The sequence below is a fragment of the Leptomonas pyrrhocoris genome (assembly GCF_001293395.1).
Source record: "Leptomonas pyrrhocoris isolate H10 chromosome Unknown, whole genome shotgun sequence".
NCBI lineage: Eukaryota > Euglenozoa > Kinetoplastea > Trypanosomatida > Trypanosomatidae > Leptomonas > Leptomonas pyrrhocoris.
Window position 1 is genome coordinate 288081 of NW_015438365.1, and position 13600 is coordinate 301680.

At 60.9% G+C, this 13600-nt stretch overlaps 1 protein-coding gene across 1 annotated transcript; it reads left to right on the forward strand.

The window, feature by feature from the left end:
- Positions 1-356: 356 nt before the first annotated feature.
- ABB37_05013 (putative dynein heavy chain) lies at positions 357-13199 on the forward strand (the record flags this gene model as incomplete). The annotated part of the gene is made up of 1 exon (XM_015802892.1): positions 357-13199. One exon carries the CDS (start codon positions 357-359, stop codon positions 13197-13199), a length of 12843 nt encoding a protein of 4280 aa, XP_015658408.1.
- Positions 13200-13600: the final 401 nt, after the last annotated feature.

The window sequence follows — 13600 nt, forward strand, 5'->3', positions numbered from 1 at the left end:
TTGTGCGTGCGTGCAGCTCCGGGCACCAATCTTGTGCTACTTCTCAAAGAACGAGCGAGAGGTGAGTGAGGTCCAGCGTTTTTTTTTTTTACAACTGCTCTTCTCGTGAAACGCGGTGCGTGCGGGCAGCTCTTTTTTTGTATCTCTGCTCTCTTGTGAATCCCAACGCCCAGCGCACACACTCACACGCATATATATATATATATATATACTGAAAGAACCCTACTTTGCTTGTAAAATAGTGTGTTCTTCTTCTTTATTTATTTCCTTGACAAAGAAGAGAGCGTAAAAAAGGACTGTAATTTAGAGTAGTGCTTTCCATCTTCCTGGCTGGCCTCAGTTTTTTTTTTTTCACGATGTCCATATCCTATGAGGAGCTGATCGCTCTGCGCCGTGCTCAGGCGACCGAGAAAAAGCGGCCTCAACATCCGGCGTACGACCCACCGCATCCGACGCTGCCAGCCTCCTCCCCTCCACGAGGTGCCGCGCACCCAACTAACAGTTTACACGGACGCCGCTACCCTGCGGCTGCTGCCGCACCAACACCGTCTTCCACCAAATCAGCGACACCGTCCTCGCTCTCGGCAGAGACGACGATAAAGAAGGCGGCCAAAGCGCTCGAAGCCTCGCCTGTGCCGAAGGAGCGAGAGCCAAAGGTGATGGCGCCGGTGCAGCACGTGCGGGGCGAGGTGTCACGGACGGAGCTGATCCAGCGCAAGCGGGCGCGCATGGACGCCGCGGCGACGCTGCCAGAACTGCTTCTCGCACGTGGAGTGCAGCTGCCCGCTAAGATCGACGGGAGGTTTACGGAAGACTACGCCAGCGGTGATGTTCTGCTCAGCACTACCTCAGCTGCTGGCGAGTACGCCTCCTGGCTGCCGCTTGAGGCGATGGATGACGACCACCGGTACGAGGAGCTGACAGCCGTGGACTGGGCCGCTCGCATCGAAGCCGCCGCGCCGACAGGGCTGCCGTGCCTCTTCTGGAAGGCCGCTCAATATCAGCACCAGGGCAAGGGCGAATGGGCGCGTGGGCACGTGACTGAGGTGGACGTGGCAACGGAGATGTACCACGTCCTCCCGTGTGTGGAAGGCGCATCCGCGATGCCGGCGACGCAGCACAGGCGCTCCGACACTGCAGAGGGTGGCAGCGTCGCTGGAAGCGTAGGCAAGCCTGCCGCCCAGGTGCTGCCGCGCGTGTTTGTGTGCTTTGAGGCGGAGGACGTGGTGAACTTTGCGGACCGCTTCGCCGCCGCCCACTACCGCAGGGCGACGGCCGAGGCGGCGTTGCGCCTGGAGCTGTACGTGGACTCCATCCCCGTGGACGAGTACGCCTCCCTCGACCCACTCGTGGGGAACCGCGTGCGGGTTGCCGCGCTCAGCACACCGGCGCTGGTGGAGGGCGAGTCGAACCTGAACGTGGCCGGTGCGTTGGAGGAGGTGCGAGCGGGGTACAGCCGTGTCATGAACGCCGACCTTTTCCGCCACACGACGCACTCCGGTGGACTCGCCCAGCTCATGGGGCCCATCGTGGCGCCGTCCTACACGGCCTCCTCCGCCTCCCCCCTCTTCGTCGACGAGGAAGCGCGGCCTGTCCCGGTTTACGGAGTCCAGCCGGGCCGTGTCGCACGTTTCGCCGCCACGGTGCAGGCCTTCCGCGCGCAGTGCTTTTGGCATGCATCGCCGGTGCTCACGGACCTGACGCGTGCTGTTGCCACTGCGGACGACGCCCTGCTCGCCCGCTGCGCCTTTGTGCTCTACTCCGCGACGGAGATGAAGCGCCCCATCGGTTTGATGGACCTCGAGGAGGTGGAGACAGCAGCGGTGCGCGAGTCCTTTCTGTATGCCCGAGACACCTGGTTGGCGCAGACGACCGCGCTGGTGAAGCGGACGCTGACGCCGCTGCCGGCCTCCGCGCCGGTCCACCTGCTGCATTACGACGCGACCCAGTACACGGGCTGCACAACGGAGCGCTACTTGCGGCAGCTGCAGTTCCACATGCAAGACGCACTGCAGCACTACTTAATCAGCTCGCTGGAGGCGTTTGTCCGCTTCGTCGAGCACGCCAGCGACAAGGCGGTGGTCGTGCGTGGGATGGCGGACGTCGCAGTCACGCGGGGGGCGCACCCCGCCTCATGCGACCGCTTCGGCGCCGATGACCGCATCACGGCGAAATTCCTCGAGGCCCCGCCGTATCCCCTGCCACCGCTGCTGTCGGTGGTGCTGCAGTGCGTGCACTCCGCAGAGGAGTCCCCGGCGCAACCCACCGCGGCAGCGGACACGTCGTCTGCTCCGCCGTCACCACAGTCGTCGGCCAAGCCCGCCTCCACCGCCGTGAAGGCGGTGACCTTCACGACCCGCTTAGAGTACAGCTACACGGTGGACAAGATGCGCATCACCCTGCGCAGTCTCCTCACACGGTGCCTCACCCAGCACAGCAGCCTGCGCACGGTGGAGCGGGCCCTGTTTAACTTCCTGTACGAAACAACCACCGCCTTTTTGGACGTTCCAACGGGCAGCTGCCCACTGATGGAGTCGTGGACACGGCGACTGGATGCGGTACTGGAGCGCGTGGAAGCCTCCATGGCGGCCTACAAGGACACCTTCTCCCCTCTTGCTCCGGTGATCCAGCTGGACATCGAGGCGTACATGCGCAGCTTTGACGAGCAGTTTCCCAGCACGCGCGGCGTGGAGGCGGAGGTGCGGCGGCTTCTCCACCTGCAGCAGCAAGTGCTGGACTCTATTCCCCTGTCCATGGATTTGGGCATGCTGCAGGTGGAGTGTGCGGAGCTGCGCCGCTTTCTATCGAAGAAGTGCGCGCAGGCGTCGTCGCGGGTGCTGGATGTCATGGCGGCCCGCGCGTTTCAGAAGGAGGTCGAGGTGTGCGATCAGTACAGGGACCTGCACGCGGTGCTGCGCAAAGCCACGGAGACCCCCGAGGAGGTGGTGGCCACCAAGGACTTCATCAAGACCCTCCCGGAGCGCACCGTGGACCTGGAGGCGGCCATCGAGGAGGCGAAGGAGATTCACAGCCTGCTCAACACCTTCCAGCGTCCCCTCTCGGAAGAGGAGTTCAACAAAAAGTGGAAGGCGATCGGCTGGCCTGGTGAGCTGGATGACTCGATCAACGAGCGTGTCGAGGAGCTCGAAGAGACGAAGCGCTGCCTGCTCGCGTCGATGAACCGGTCACAGGAACTGTTTGAGAGGGAGGTGGATCGCATGCAGAAGATCGTCGATCAGTACAGCCAACACCGCAACTACAATCACATGACTGAAATTGCAGAGGACGTCGCCAGCGTGCAGGAGAAGATCGCGCAGCTGCGCAGTCAGGCCAACACCTTCAACACCCATGAGACGCTCTTTAACATCGAGAAAACCGACTACTCCGCGGTGCACCAGCTCGCGAAAGACTTCGAGCCGTACGTGAACCTGTGGATCACCTCCGAGAAGTGGGCGACGGCGACGAAGGCGTGGCACCAGATGAGCTTCACCGACATCAACGCAGAGGAGGTGGAGCAGACGGTTGCAGAGACGCTGCGCATCATGAACATGTGCGTGCGCAGCCCCCAACTCACGCCGGAGCTGGCGCAGGTGGCGGAGCAGACGCGGGACAGCGTACAGCAGTTCCGCCCGTTGGTGCCGACCATCAAGTGCCTGCGCATGGAGGGCATGAAGGATCGTCATTGGAGTCAGCTGTCGAAGGAGGTCGGGTTTGATGTTGAGCCGGGCGTCACGGTGGAGACGCTCAGCGACGTGGAGCGGCTGAACTTGCCAGAGCACAACGGGGTGCTCATGCGCATTTCAGAGGTGGCTGCGCGCGAGTACCACATTGAAACTTCGCTGGAGAAGATGCGGGCGGAGTGGGCGGACATGCGAATGGGCGCGATGGCGTACAAGACAACCGGCTGCTACATCATCAAGAAGGACGTCGTCGATGCCACGCAGGAGAAGCTGGATGACCAGACGCTGCTCACGCAGAGCCTGTCCTTCTCTCCCTTCAAAAAGCTCTTTGAGGAGACAATTGCGGCGTGGGAGGGTTCGCTGAAACTGGTGCAGGACGTCCTCGATGCATGGCTGCAGTGCCAGAAGTCGTGGCTCTACCTCGAGCCCATCTTCCAGTCCGAGGATATCTCCCGCCAGCTTCCGTCCGAGTACAAGCGCTTCCAGCAGGTTCACAAGAACTGGCAGTTCCTGACAAATGAGGCGCACCGCATCGACCTGACGCTAGACTTCTGCACGCGGACGGAGCGCTGCCTCGCGTTGCTGCGGGAGAACAACAACACACTGGAGATCGTCGAGCGAGGGCTGAACCAGTACCTCGAGAACAAGCGCGCCTCCTTTGCTCGCTTCTACTTCCTCTCCGATGATGAGCTGCTGACCATTCTGTCGGAGGCTCGCGACCCGCAGAAGATCCAGCCGCAGTTCCGCAAGCTCTTTGAGAACATCGCCCGCATCGACATGCGCAGTCCTGACAATGAGATGTTCGGCATGTACTCGCATATGGAGGAGTACATCCCGTTTGTGCAGTCGGTGCTGCCGCGCAAGTACGTCGAGAACTGGCTGACAGAGATTGAGACGATGATGAAGGTGTCCATTCGTGCGCAGCTCGAGGCGGGGCTGAAGAATTTCGTGTCGATGAAGCGGCAGGACTTTGTGCTGCAGTCACCGGGGCAGGTCGCGATCGCAGTAAACCAGATCATGTGGACACAAGAGTGCGAAGACTCGTTGCACAAGCACGGCTCCCTCACCCCCTACGTGGAGACCGCGCAGGAGAATCTGATGCTGCTGGTGGAGACGGTGCGGCAGCCGCTGAACAACTTGCAGCGCATGAACCTGAGCGGGCTGATCACCATCGAGGTGCATGCCCGCGACATTGTCGAGCAGCTCGCCAAGGCCGGCGTGGACAGCGTGTACGCCTTTGAGTGGGTCTCGCAGCTGCGCAGCTACTGGGAGAACAATGACTGCTTTTTGCGGCAGGTGGAGGCGCAACTCCGCTACGGCGGCGAGTACCTTGGCAACACGACGCGTCTCGTCATCACCCCGCTGACAGATCGCATTTACCTAACGCTGACGGGCGCCATGCACATGTTCCTCGGCGGCGCGCCCGCTGGTCCAGCGGGTACCGGAAAGACAGAAACGGTGAAGGATCTGGCGAAGGCCGTCGCGAAGCAGTGTGTCGTCTTCAACTGTCAGGAGGGCATGACGTACGCATCGATGGGTAAGTTCTTCAAAGGACTTGCACAGGCTGGCGCGTGGGCGTGTTTCGACGAGTTCAATCGCATCGACGTCGAGGTATTGTCCGTCGTGGCGCAACAGGTGTCGTCTCTGCAGGAAGCGGCGAGGACGAAGCAGTACCGCATCCCCTTCGAGGGCACCGAAATTGTGGTGGACCCGTCGTACGCCGTCTTCATCACCATGAACCCCGGCTACGCCGGTCGTACGGAGCTGCCGGACAACTTGAAGGTGCTCTTCCGCCCTGTCGCGTGCATGGTGCCGGACTACGCGATGATTGCCGAGATTCGTCTCTTCTCGTTCGGATACTCCGACTCGCGCAAGTTGGCGCAGAAAATGGTCGCCACGTTCCGCCTCAGCTCCGAGCAGCTGTCGTCGCAGGACCACTACGACTTCGGTATGCGTGCCGTGAACACGGTTATTTCCGCCGCTGGTCTGATGAAGCGCGAGCACCCCGAGGAGGCCGAGGATGTGCTGCTGCTCCGTGCGCTGCGCGACTCCAACGCGCCGAAATTTCTGGAGGAGGATCTGCTGCTGTTCGACGGCATCATCTCCGACCTGTTCCCCGGCGTCCAGCTGACGCCGGTGGACTACGCGGGCTTCGCGGCCGCCCTGGAGGAGCAGGCCGCAAAGATGCACCTGCAGCCGACGGAGATGTTCGTGAAGAAGTGCGTGCAGCTGTATGAGATGAGCGTGCTGCGGCACGGTCAGATGGCGGTGGGCCCGACAATGGGCGGCAAGACCTGCGCCACGCGCGTGCTTCAGGCAGCGATGACGGAGCTGCGCAAGGCGCACAAGAACCTGCGCTTTGCCGAGGTGAAGACGCACTGCCTCAACCCGAAAAGTATCACGATGGCGCAGCTGTACGGCGGCTTCGACGAGGCAACGGCGGAGTGGCGCGACGGCATCATTGGCGAGATCTTCCGCTTCGCCGCGCGCGACACGACGGATGCGCGGCAGTGGATCATTTTCGACGGCCCCGTCGACGCCCTCTGGATCGAGTCGATGAACACCGTACTGGACGACAACAAGAAACTGTGTCTGATTTCGGGTGAGATCATCGCCATGACGCCCTACATGAACTGCTGGTTTGAGGTGGAGGACCTCGCGGTCGCCTCGCCTGCGACGGTCTCGCGCGCGGGTATGATTTACCTAGAGCCTGACACCTGCATTGGCGTGCGCAACTACGTCCGCAGCTGGCAGCAGTACCGACTGCCCTCTTCGATGGACCCCTACAAGGAGCACCTGCAGGAGCTGTGCGAGCAGCTCTTCCCCTCGCTCATTCAGTTTGTGCAGACGGAGGTGAATGAGTACAGCCCGTCAAGCTGGCCTTGCCTCGTGGTCTCGTGCTTTAACCTCTTCGACTGTTTCATGGGACCGTACACGCCGACGCGAGCGTACGAGGTGCCGCAGGACAAGCTCGACTATCTGCGCGAGATCTATCTGCATCTTCTTGTCTTTTCGATTGTTTGGTCGTTTGGCGCCACCGGCGATCGCGCGAGCCGGCTGCGCTTTGACAAGTTCCTCCGCGACGAGCTGCGTCTGCGCAACATCAACATCGACCTGCCAGTCATCGGCAACCTGCAGGACTACCAGTTCGTCGTCGAGGAGCGACGCTGGGTTGCGTGGACGGAGCGGTTGCCGCCCTTCACCACGCAGGTGACGCAGCGGAACTTCTCCGACATCATCGTCCCGACGGCGGACGTGGCGCGTTACAAGTATGTGAACCGGCTCCTTCTCGAGCATTCCTACCACACGCTGTGCTGCGGTCCTACGGGAACGGGCAAAACGGTCCTGATGCGGCAGCTGCTGATGCAAGACATGCCGAAGGAGTGCACGCCGATCTTTTTCACCTTCTCGGCCCGCACGAGCGCGAACCAGACGCAGGACCTGATCTTTTCAAAGTTTGAGGTGCGCAAGCGCGGCTCGCCGCAGGTGTGGGGTGCCCCGCTCAACAAGAAGTTCATTATTCTCGTGGACGACATGAATATGCCGCTGAAGGAGCAGTACGGCGCACAGCCACCGGTGGAGCTGCTGCGGCAGTTCATGGACTACCACGGCTGGTACGACACTCGCACGCGTGAGTTCTTCTCGATTGTCGACGTCGTGATGGCCGGCACGATGGGTCCGCCGGGCGGTGGGCGCCACTTCATCACGCAGCGCTTTCTGCGCCACTTCCATCAGATCGCCTTTCCCGATATCGAGGATGACAGCATGCGGCGCATCTTTGTGTCCATGCTCGACAGTTATTTCTCCCTCTTCTCCGAGGACGTGCGGGCGAAGCTATCGTCCGTCATTACCGCGTCGATTGAGGTGTTCAACGTGGTACTGGAGGAGCTGAAGCCGACCCCGGCGCGGCCGCACTACCTCTTCAACATGCGCGACCTGGCCAAGGTGATGGACGGACTCACGAATGCCACGCCAAACACCGTGAAGTCGGTGCCGGCGCTGGTGCGGCTGTGGCTGCATGAGGAGATGCGCACCTTTCAGGATCGCCTGACTAGTGACGCGGATCGCAGGTGGTTTCAGGAGCTGCTCGCCAAGCAGCTGCAGAAACACGTGAAGCTGACGGCGGATGAAGTGCTACAGTCGTCCCGCAAAAAGGATACAGCCGCAGCAGCAGGCGCGGCGGCGCTCTCGCCGGAAGCAGGCGGCATGTCCGAGCTTTTATTCGTCGACTTCATGGGTAGCAAAGCGGAGCAGCGAGTCTACCAGGAGGCGACGGACTTTGGTGCCGTGGTGAAGAACTTGGAGCAGCAGCTGACAGACTACAATCAACTGTGTGTGGGCGGACGGCAGCTGGACTTGGTTATGTTCTCCGATGCCGTGCAGCACGTTTGCCGCATCGCGCGTGTGATTCGGAAGCCCAACGGGCACGCGTTGCTTCTCGGTGTGGGCGGGTCGGGTCGGCAGTCCCTGTCGCGGCTGGCGGCGCATCTGAATGAGTACGACCTCTTCCAGGTAGAGATTTCGAAGGGGTACACGATGAACGCGTGGCGCGAAGACCTGAAGAAGGTGCTGCAGAATGTCGCCTTCCACGACAAGCACATGCTCTTCCTCTTCACAGACACGCAAATCGTGCATGAGGGCATGCTGGAGGATGTCAACAACCTTTTGAACTCCGGCGAGGTACCAAACCTGTTTGTCGGGCCTGAATTGGAGGACTTGCTGAACTCCATGCGGCCTTTGTGCATTGCGGAGGGTTTGGCACTCGACAAGGTCACCATCTTTGCCCGGTTCGTGCGCAGCTGCCGCGCGCAGCTGCACATCGCACTGTGCATGTCGCCGCTCGGTGAGGTCTTTCGCAGCCGCCTGCGCATGTTCCCTGCTCTGGTGAACTGCTGCACGGTGGACTGGTTCTCTGCGTGGCCGCAGCAGGCCCTGCGCAGTGTGGCGCACAACTACTTCGCCGCGATGCCGCTGCTGGAGCACCAGCCGACGGTCGTGGACGCCTGCACGGAGGTGTGCGTGCGGGTGCACGTGAGCGTGGAGGCCATTTCTGCGCGCTTTCTCACCGAGACGCAGCGACACAACTACGTGACGCCGACCTCCTTCCTCGAGTTTCTCTACACCTTCCGCACGCTGATGGAGACGCAGACGGAGCGCAACCAAACGACGAAGGACCGATTTGTGAACGGTCTGGAGAAGTTGCGCGAGACGGAGGATGCCGTGGCCGGGCTGCAGCAGACCCTCGCGGAGAGTCAGCCCGTGCTGCTCCAAACGAACGAGTCGATTAAGAAGCTGGTGGTGGAGATGGAGGTGCAGACCGAGGAGGCGGAGAAGACGAAGAGGGAGGCGCAGAAGGAGCAGGAGGCGGTGGCCACCATGCAGGCGGAGTGTGCCGCGATCGAGGGCGAGGCGGAAGGTCAGCTGGCGGAGGCGCTGCCGGAGCTGGACCGCGCCTTGGAAAGCTTGAAGAATCTCAAGTCATCGCAGATTACGGAGGTGGCCGGCTACAAGTCTCCCACCGCGGGCGTCGTAATGACGGTACAGGGCATCTGCATCATGTTCCAGATCAAACCACAGATGCGCGCCGCCAACCCAATGGAGGAGAAGAAGCCGGACTACTGGGCCACGGCGAAGGAGCAGCTGCTGAACAACCCCAACGCGCTGCTGCAGCGACTCATCCAGTACGACAAGGAGAACATTCCCGAGCGACTCATCCAGGCCATCATGCCCCTCGTCTCGTCCGAGGACTTCACGCCGAAGAAGATCGCCGGCGCCAGTCAGGCCTGTGCGGCGATGTGCCAGTGGACGCATGCCATGGTGCGCTTTCACGAGGTGAACAAGAAGGTTGCCCCACTGCGGGAGCGGCTGGCGGTGGCGCAGCAGGCAAATCAGGAGGCGCAGGTGAAGCTACGGGAGGCAGAGCAGCAGCTGGCGGAGGTGGAGAAGCGGCTGGCCGATATGCAGCACCGCAAAGAGGAGGCGGAGAAGGAGCTAGAGGAGCTGGACCAGAAGGTGAAGCGAACCGCGCTGCGACTGGAACGGGCGGCCATGCTCATTGACGGCCTCGCTGGCGAAAAGCGCAGCTGGATACAGTCCGCGGAGCGCCTGGACGAGTCCGCCCAGTTCCTAGTAGGGGACCTGCTGGTGGCAGCAGGGCAGATCGCCTACTGCGGCCCCTTTACGGCGAACTATCGTCAGGACCTGCTCGAGACGTGGGGCAAGGAGCTGAACGCGCGCTCCATCGTGCACAGTCCACAGTTTTCCATATTCCACACCCTGCAGGACGCCGTGGCGACGCGGGAGTGGGTGATGAACGGCCTGCCGATGGACACGCTTTCGATTGAGAACGCCCTCTTTGCGCAGCACGCACGCCGGTGGCCCCTTCTCATCGACCCACAGACGCAGGGCAACCGCTGGATTCGCAAGACGTACAAGGACTCGCTGGAGGTGGTGAAGTCGAACCAGAAGGACCTGATCAAGCGCATTGAGTTCTGCATCCGCGCTGGGCGACCGGTGCTGCTGGAGAACGTCGGCGAGGAGCTCGATGCCAGTCTCAACCCGCTGCTGGATCGCCAGACCTTTATGGAGGGCGGCACGGAGATGATCCGCATCTCCGACACGCCCATCCCGTGGAACCCGCGGTTCAAGTTCTTCATGACGACGAAGCTGCCCAACCCCCACTACATTCCCGAGGTGATGGTGCGCGTGACGCTGCTGAACTTCTTCATCACTCCGCAAGGGCTGGAGGATCAGCTGCTCGGCGTGGTTGTCGGGCAGGAGCGGAAGGAGCTAGAGATGCGGCGCAGCGACCTCATTCAGAAGAACGCCGCGATGAAGGCCGACCTTGTCCAGACGCAGGAGAGCATCTTGCGCAAATTGAAGGAGGTGAAAGGCGACGTGCTCGACGATGTGGAGCTCATCCAGTACTTGAATGAGTCGAAGGAGAAGACGCTTGAAATTACGGCGCGTGTGGCGGAGGCCGAGGCGGCCGAGGTGGAGCTGACGGCGAGCCGTGAGGAGTACCGCCCCATCGCGCATCACTCCTCGTGCCTGTACTTCTGCTGCTCCACCCTGTCGAACGTGGACCCGATGTACCAGTACTCGCTTCAGTGGTTCGTGCAGCTCTTCATCGCGAGCATTGACCAGGCAAGCCGCTCCGACAACCTCGTGCAGCGCCTTGAAAACCTGAAGGACTACTTTACCTACAGCTTCTACCAGAACGTCAGTCGCTCCCTCTTTGAGAAGCACAAGCTCATGTTCTCCTTCTTCCTGTGCGTGCGTTTAAAAGAGCAGCGGGGCGAGGTGGACTCGGTGGAGCTGCGCTTTCTGCTGCAAGGACCGGCGCTAGTAGCCGACGCTGCCAACAACCCAGACTCGAGCTGGATCACGCCGTCGACGTGGAATGACTTGTGCTACCTTGACCACGATTTCAGCACCTTCAAAGGACTTCAGGCACACCTGCGTGCGAACCTGGTCCACTACCGAGAGCTCTTCATGTCGTCCGCCGCACATCGGCAGCCGATGGCGGGCGACTGGGCGGCGAAGCTGACCCCCATGCAGCACATGATGTTCCTCCGCTGCGTCCGCCCGGACAAGTTGATGGAACGGGTGCAGGACTTCGTGACGGAGGAAATGGGCGCCCGCTTTATTCGCCCGCCGCCGTTCGACTTGGTCACCTCCTTCAGGGACTCGAGCCCGTCCGTGCCGCTCATCTTCATTCTCTCGCAAGGCGCGGACCCCTACGATGACTGGAAGCGCTTCGCGGATGCGCAGAACATGAGCAAGAAGCTGTACGACATTTCTCTCGGCCAAGGCCAGGGCCCACGCGCGGAGCGGATGATGTCGGACGCGATGGAGAACGGGTCGTGGGTACTACTGCAGAACTGCCACCTGGCGACGTCGTGGATGCCGACGTTGGAGCGCATTGTGGAGGGCATCGCCCCGGCCACGCACCCCAGCTTCCGTCTGTGGCTTACGTCGATGCCCAACGCGCACTTTCCCGTGGCGGTGCTGCAGAACGGTGTGAAGATGACGAACGAGCCGCCGAAGGGTATTCAGGCGAACGTGTCGCGCTCCATTGCTGCCTACTCGCCAGACTTCCTCGAAGCCTGCCACAAACCCGCCGAAATGAAGAAGCTCTTCTTCTCCATGTGCTTCTTCCACGCACTGGTGCAGGAGCGGCGCAAGTTTGGCCCGCTCGGGTGGAACATCGCCTACGAGTTCACCAGCGGCGACCTGGCGTGCTGCGAGATGCAGATCAAGATGTTCCTTGACAAGTACGCGGAGGTGCCGTACACTGTCATTCGCGAGCTGAGCGGCAACATCCACTACGGCGGGCGTGTGACAGACGACTGGGATCGCCGCACCCTCAACACGCTGCTGGAGCGCTTCGTGACGCCGGACATCATGCACGACGACTACCAGTTCTCCCCGCACTTGAAGGAGTACCGGTCCATTCCCGCCACGAACAAGCAGGGCTACCTCGACTACGTCGCGTCCTGGCCGCTCAACACGAACCCAGAGACCTTCGGCCTGCACGAGAACGCCGACATCACGTGCGCCCGCACGGAGACGTTTGAGACGTTGCAGGCAGTGGTGCTGCTGCACAGCGATCAGACTGCCTCGACCTCGTCTTCCTCGACCGCCGCTGCTGCCGTCACGACGCCGGACGACGTTGTCAAGGCGCTGACGGTGGCCATTCAGGGCAAGGTGGGCAAGCCGTTTGACTTGAGTCTCTTCCGACGCAAGTACCCGACGATGTACGAGGACTCGATGAACACGGTGCTCGTGCAGGAGGCGATCCGCTTTAACCAGCTGGTGGCACTGCTGCACCAAACGCTCGAGCAGCTGCCCATGGCCATCAACGGCGAGGTAGTGATGAGCAAGGAGCTGGAGGACGTCTACCGCTCGCTGTACAACAACCAGGTGCCCACGATGTGGGCTGACCGCGCGTACCCGAGTCTCAAGTCTCTCGGTGCGTGGGTGGACGATCTGGTGCGACGGCTGGCGATGATACAGGAGTGGTACGACAACGGACACCCCCGCACGTACTGGATATCCGGCTTCTTCTTCCCGCAAGCCTTCTTGACCGGCATTCTGCAAAACTACGCACGCACGATGCACATTTCCATTGACACGATCAGCTACGACTTTGAGTGGATGAACACGGACCCGGCCACGGTAATCGCCGCGCCGGAAGTTGGGTGCTACATCCACGGCATGTTCATCGAGGGTGCACGCATCGACTTCGACACGCTGACCCTTGCCGAGTCAAAGCCGAAGGTGCTGTACGAGCAAGCACCGATGCTGTGGCTGAAGCCGGTCATCAACCGCGAGGCCCCCACCGAAGGCATCTACGCGTGTCCGCTGTACAAGACCGTCCGACGTGCGGGCACGCTGAGCACGACAGGGCATTCGACAAACTACGTGCTGACGGCGGAGATTTTGACCTCACCCGGCGTTGACCCGAAGCACTGGATTCGCCGCGGTGTTGCACTGGTGTGCGCGTTGAGCACGTAGTGGCGCTGATCTCTTCTTTTTTTTTTCCTTCTTCGGCGGTTGTTATCGTAATGGAGGTCTGCTTTATTTGCCTTCCTGTTCTTCGTTTGGATGGAGCACCAAGGATGACCACTGTTGATGTACTCGAATTTTGGGTCTATTTCGGTGCTCGTGCTGTTGTAGTTTTGATGGAGCTGCCATAGAAATAACGTGGCAATGAGAGGCAGTTTTGTTTTCCTTCTTCTATTCCCCCCACCCACTTGAAACCGTATGTAAGTATTGTACACTTCCTCTCCGCACGGAGCAGATGTATTTTATGTGTTCTATTTCTTCTTTTTTTTTTAGGAGTCTATTAATAGAGTGCCACCCATGTAAACGAAAAAAGTGCTTTGTACTCGACACGTGTGGTACAATGTGGTGTG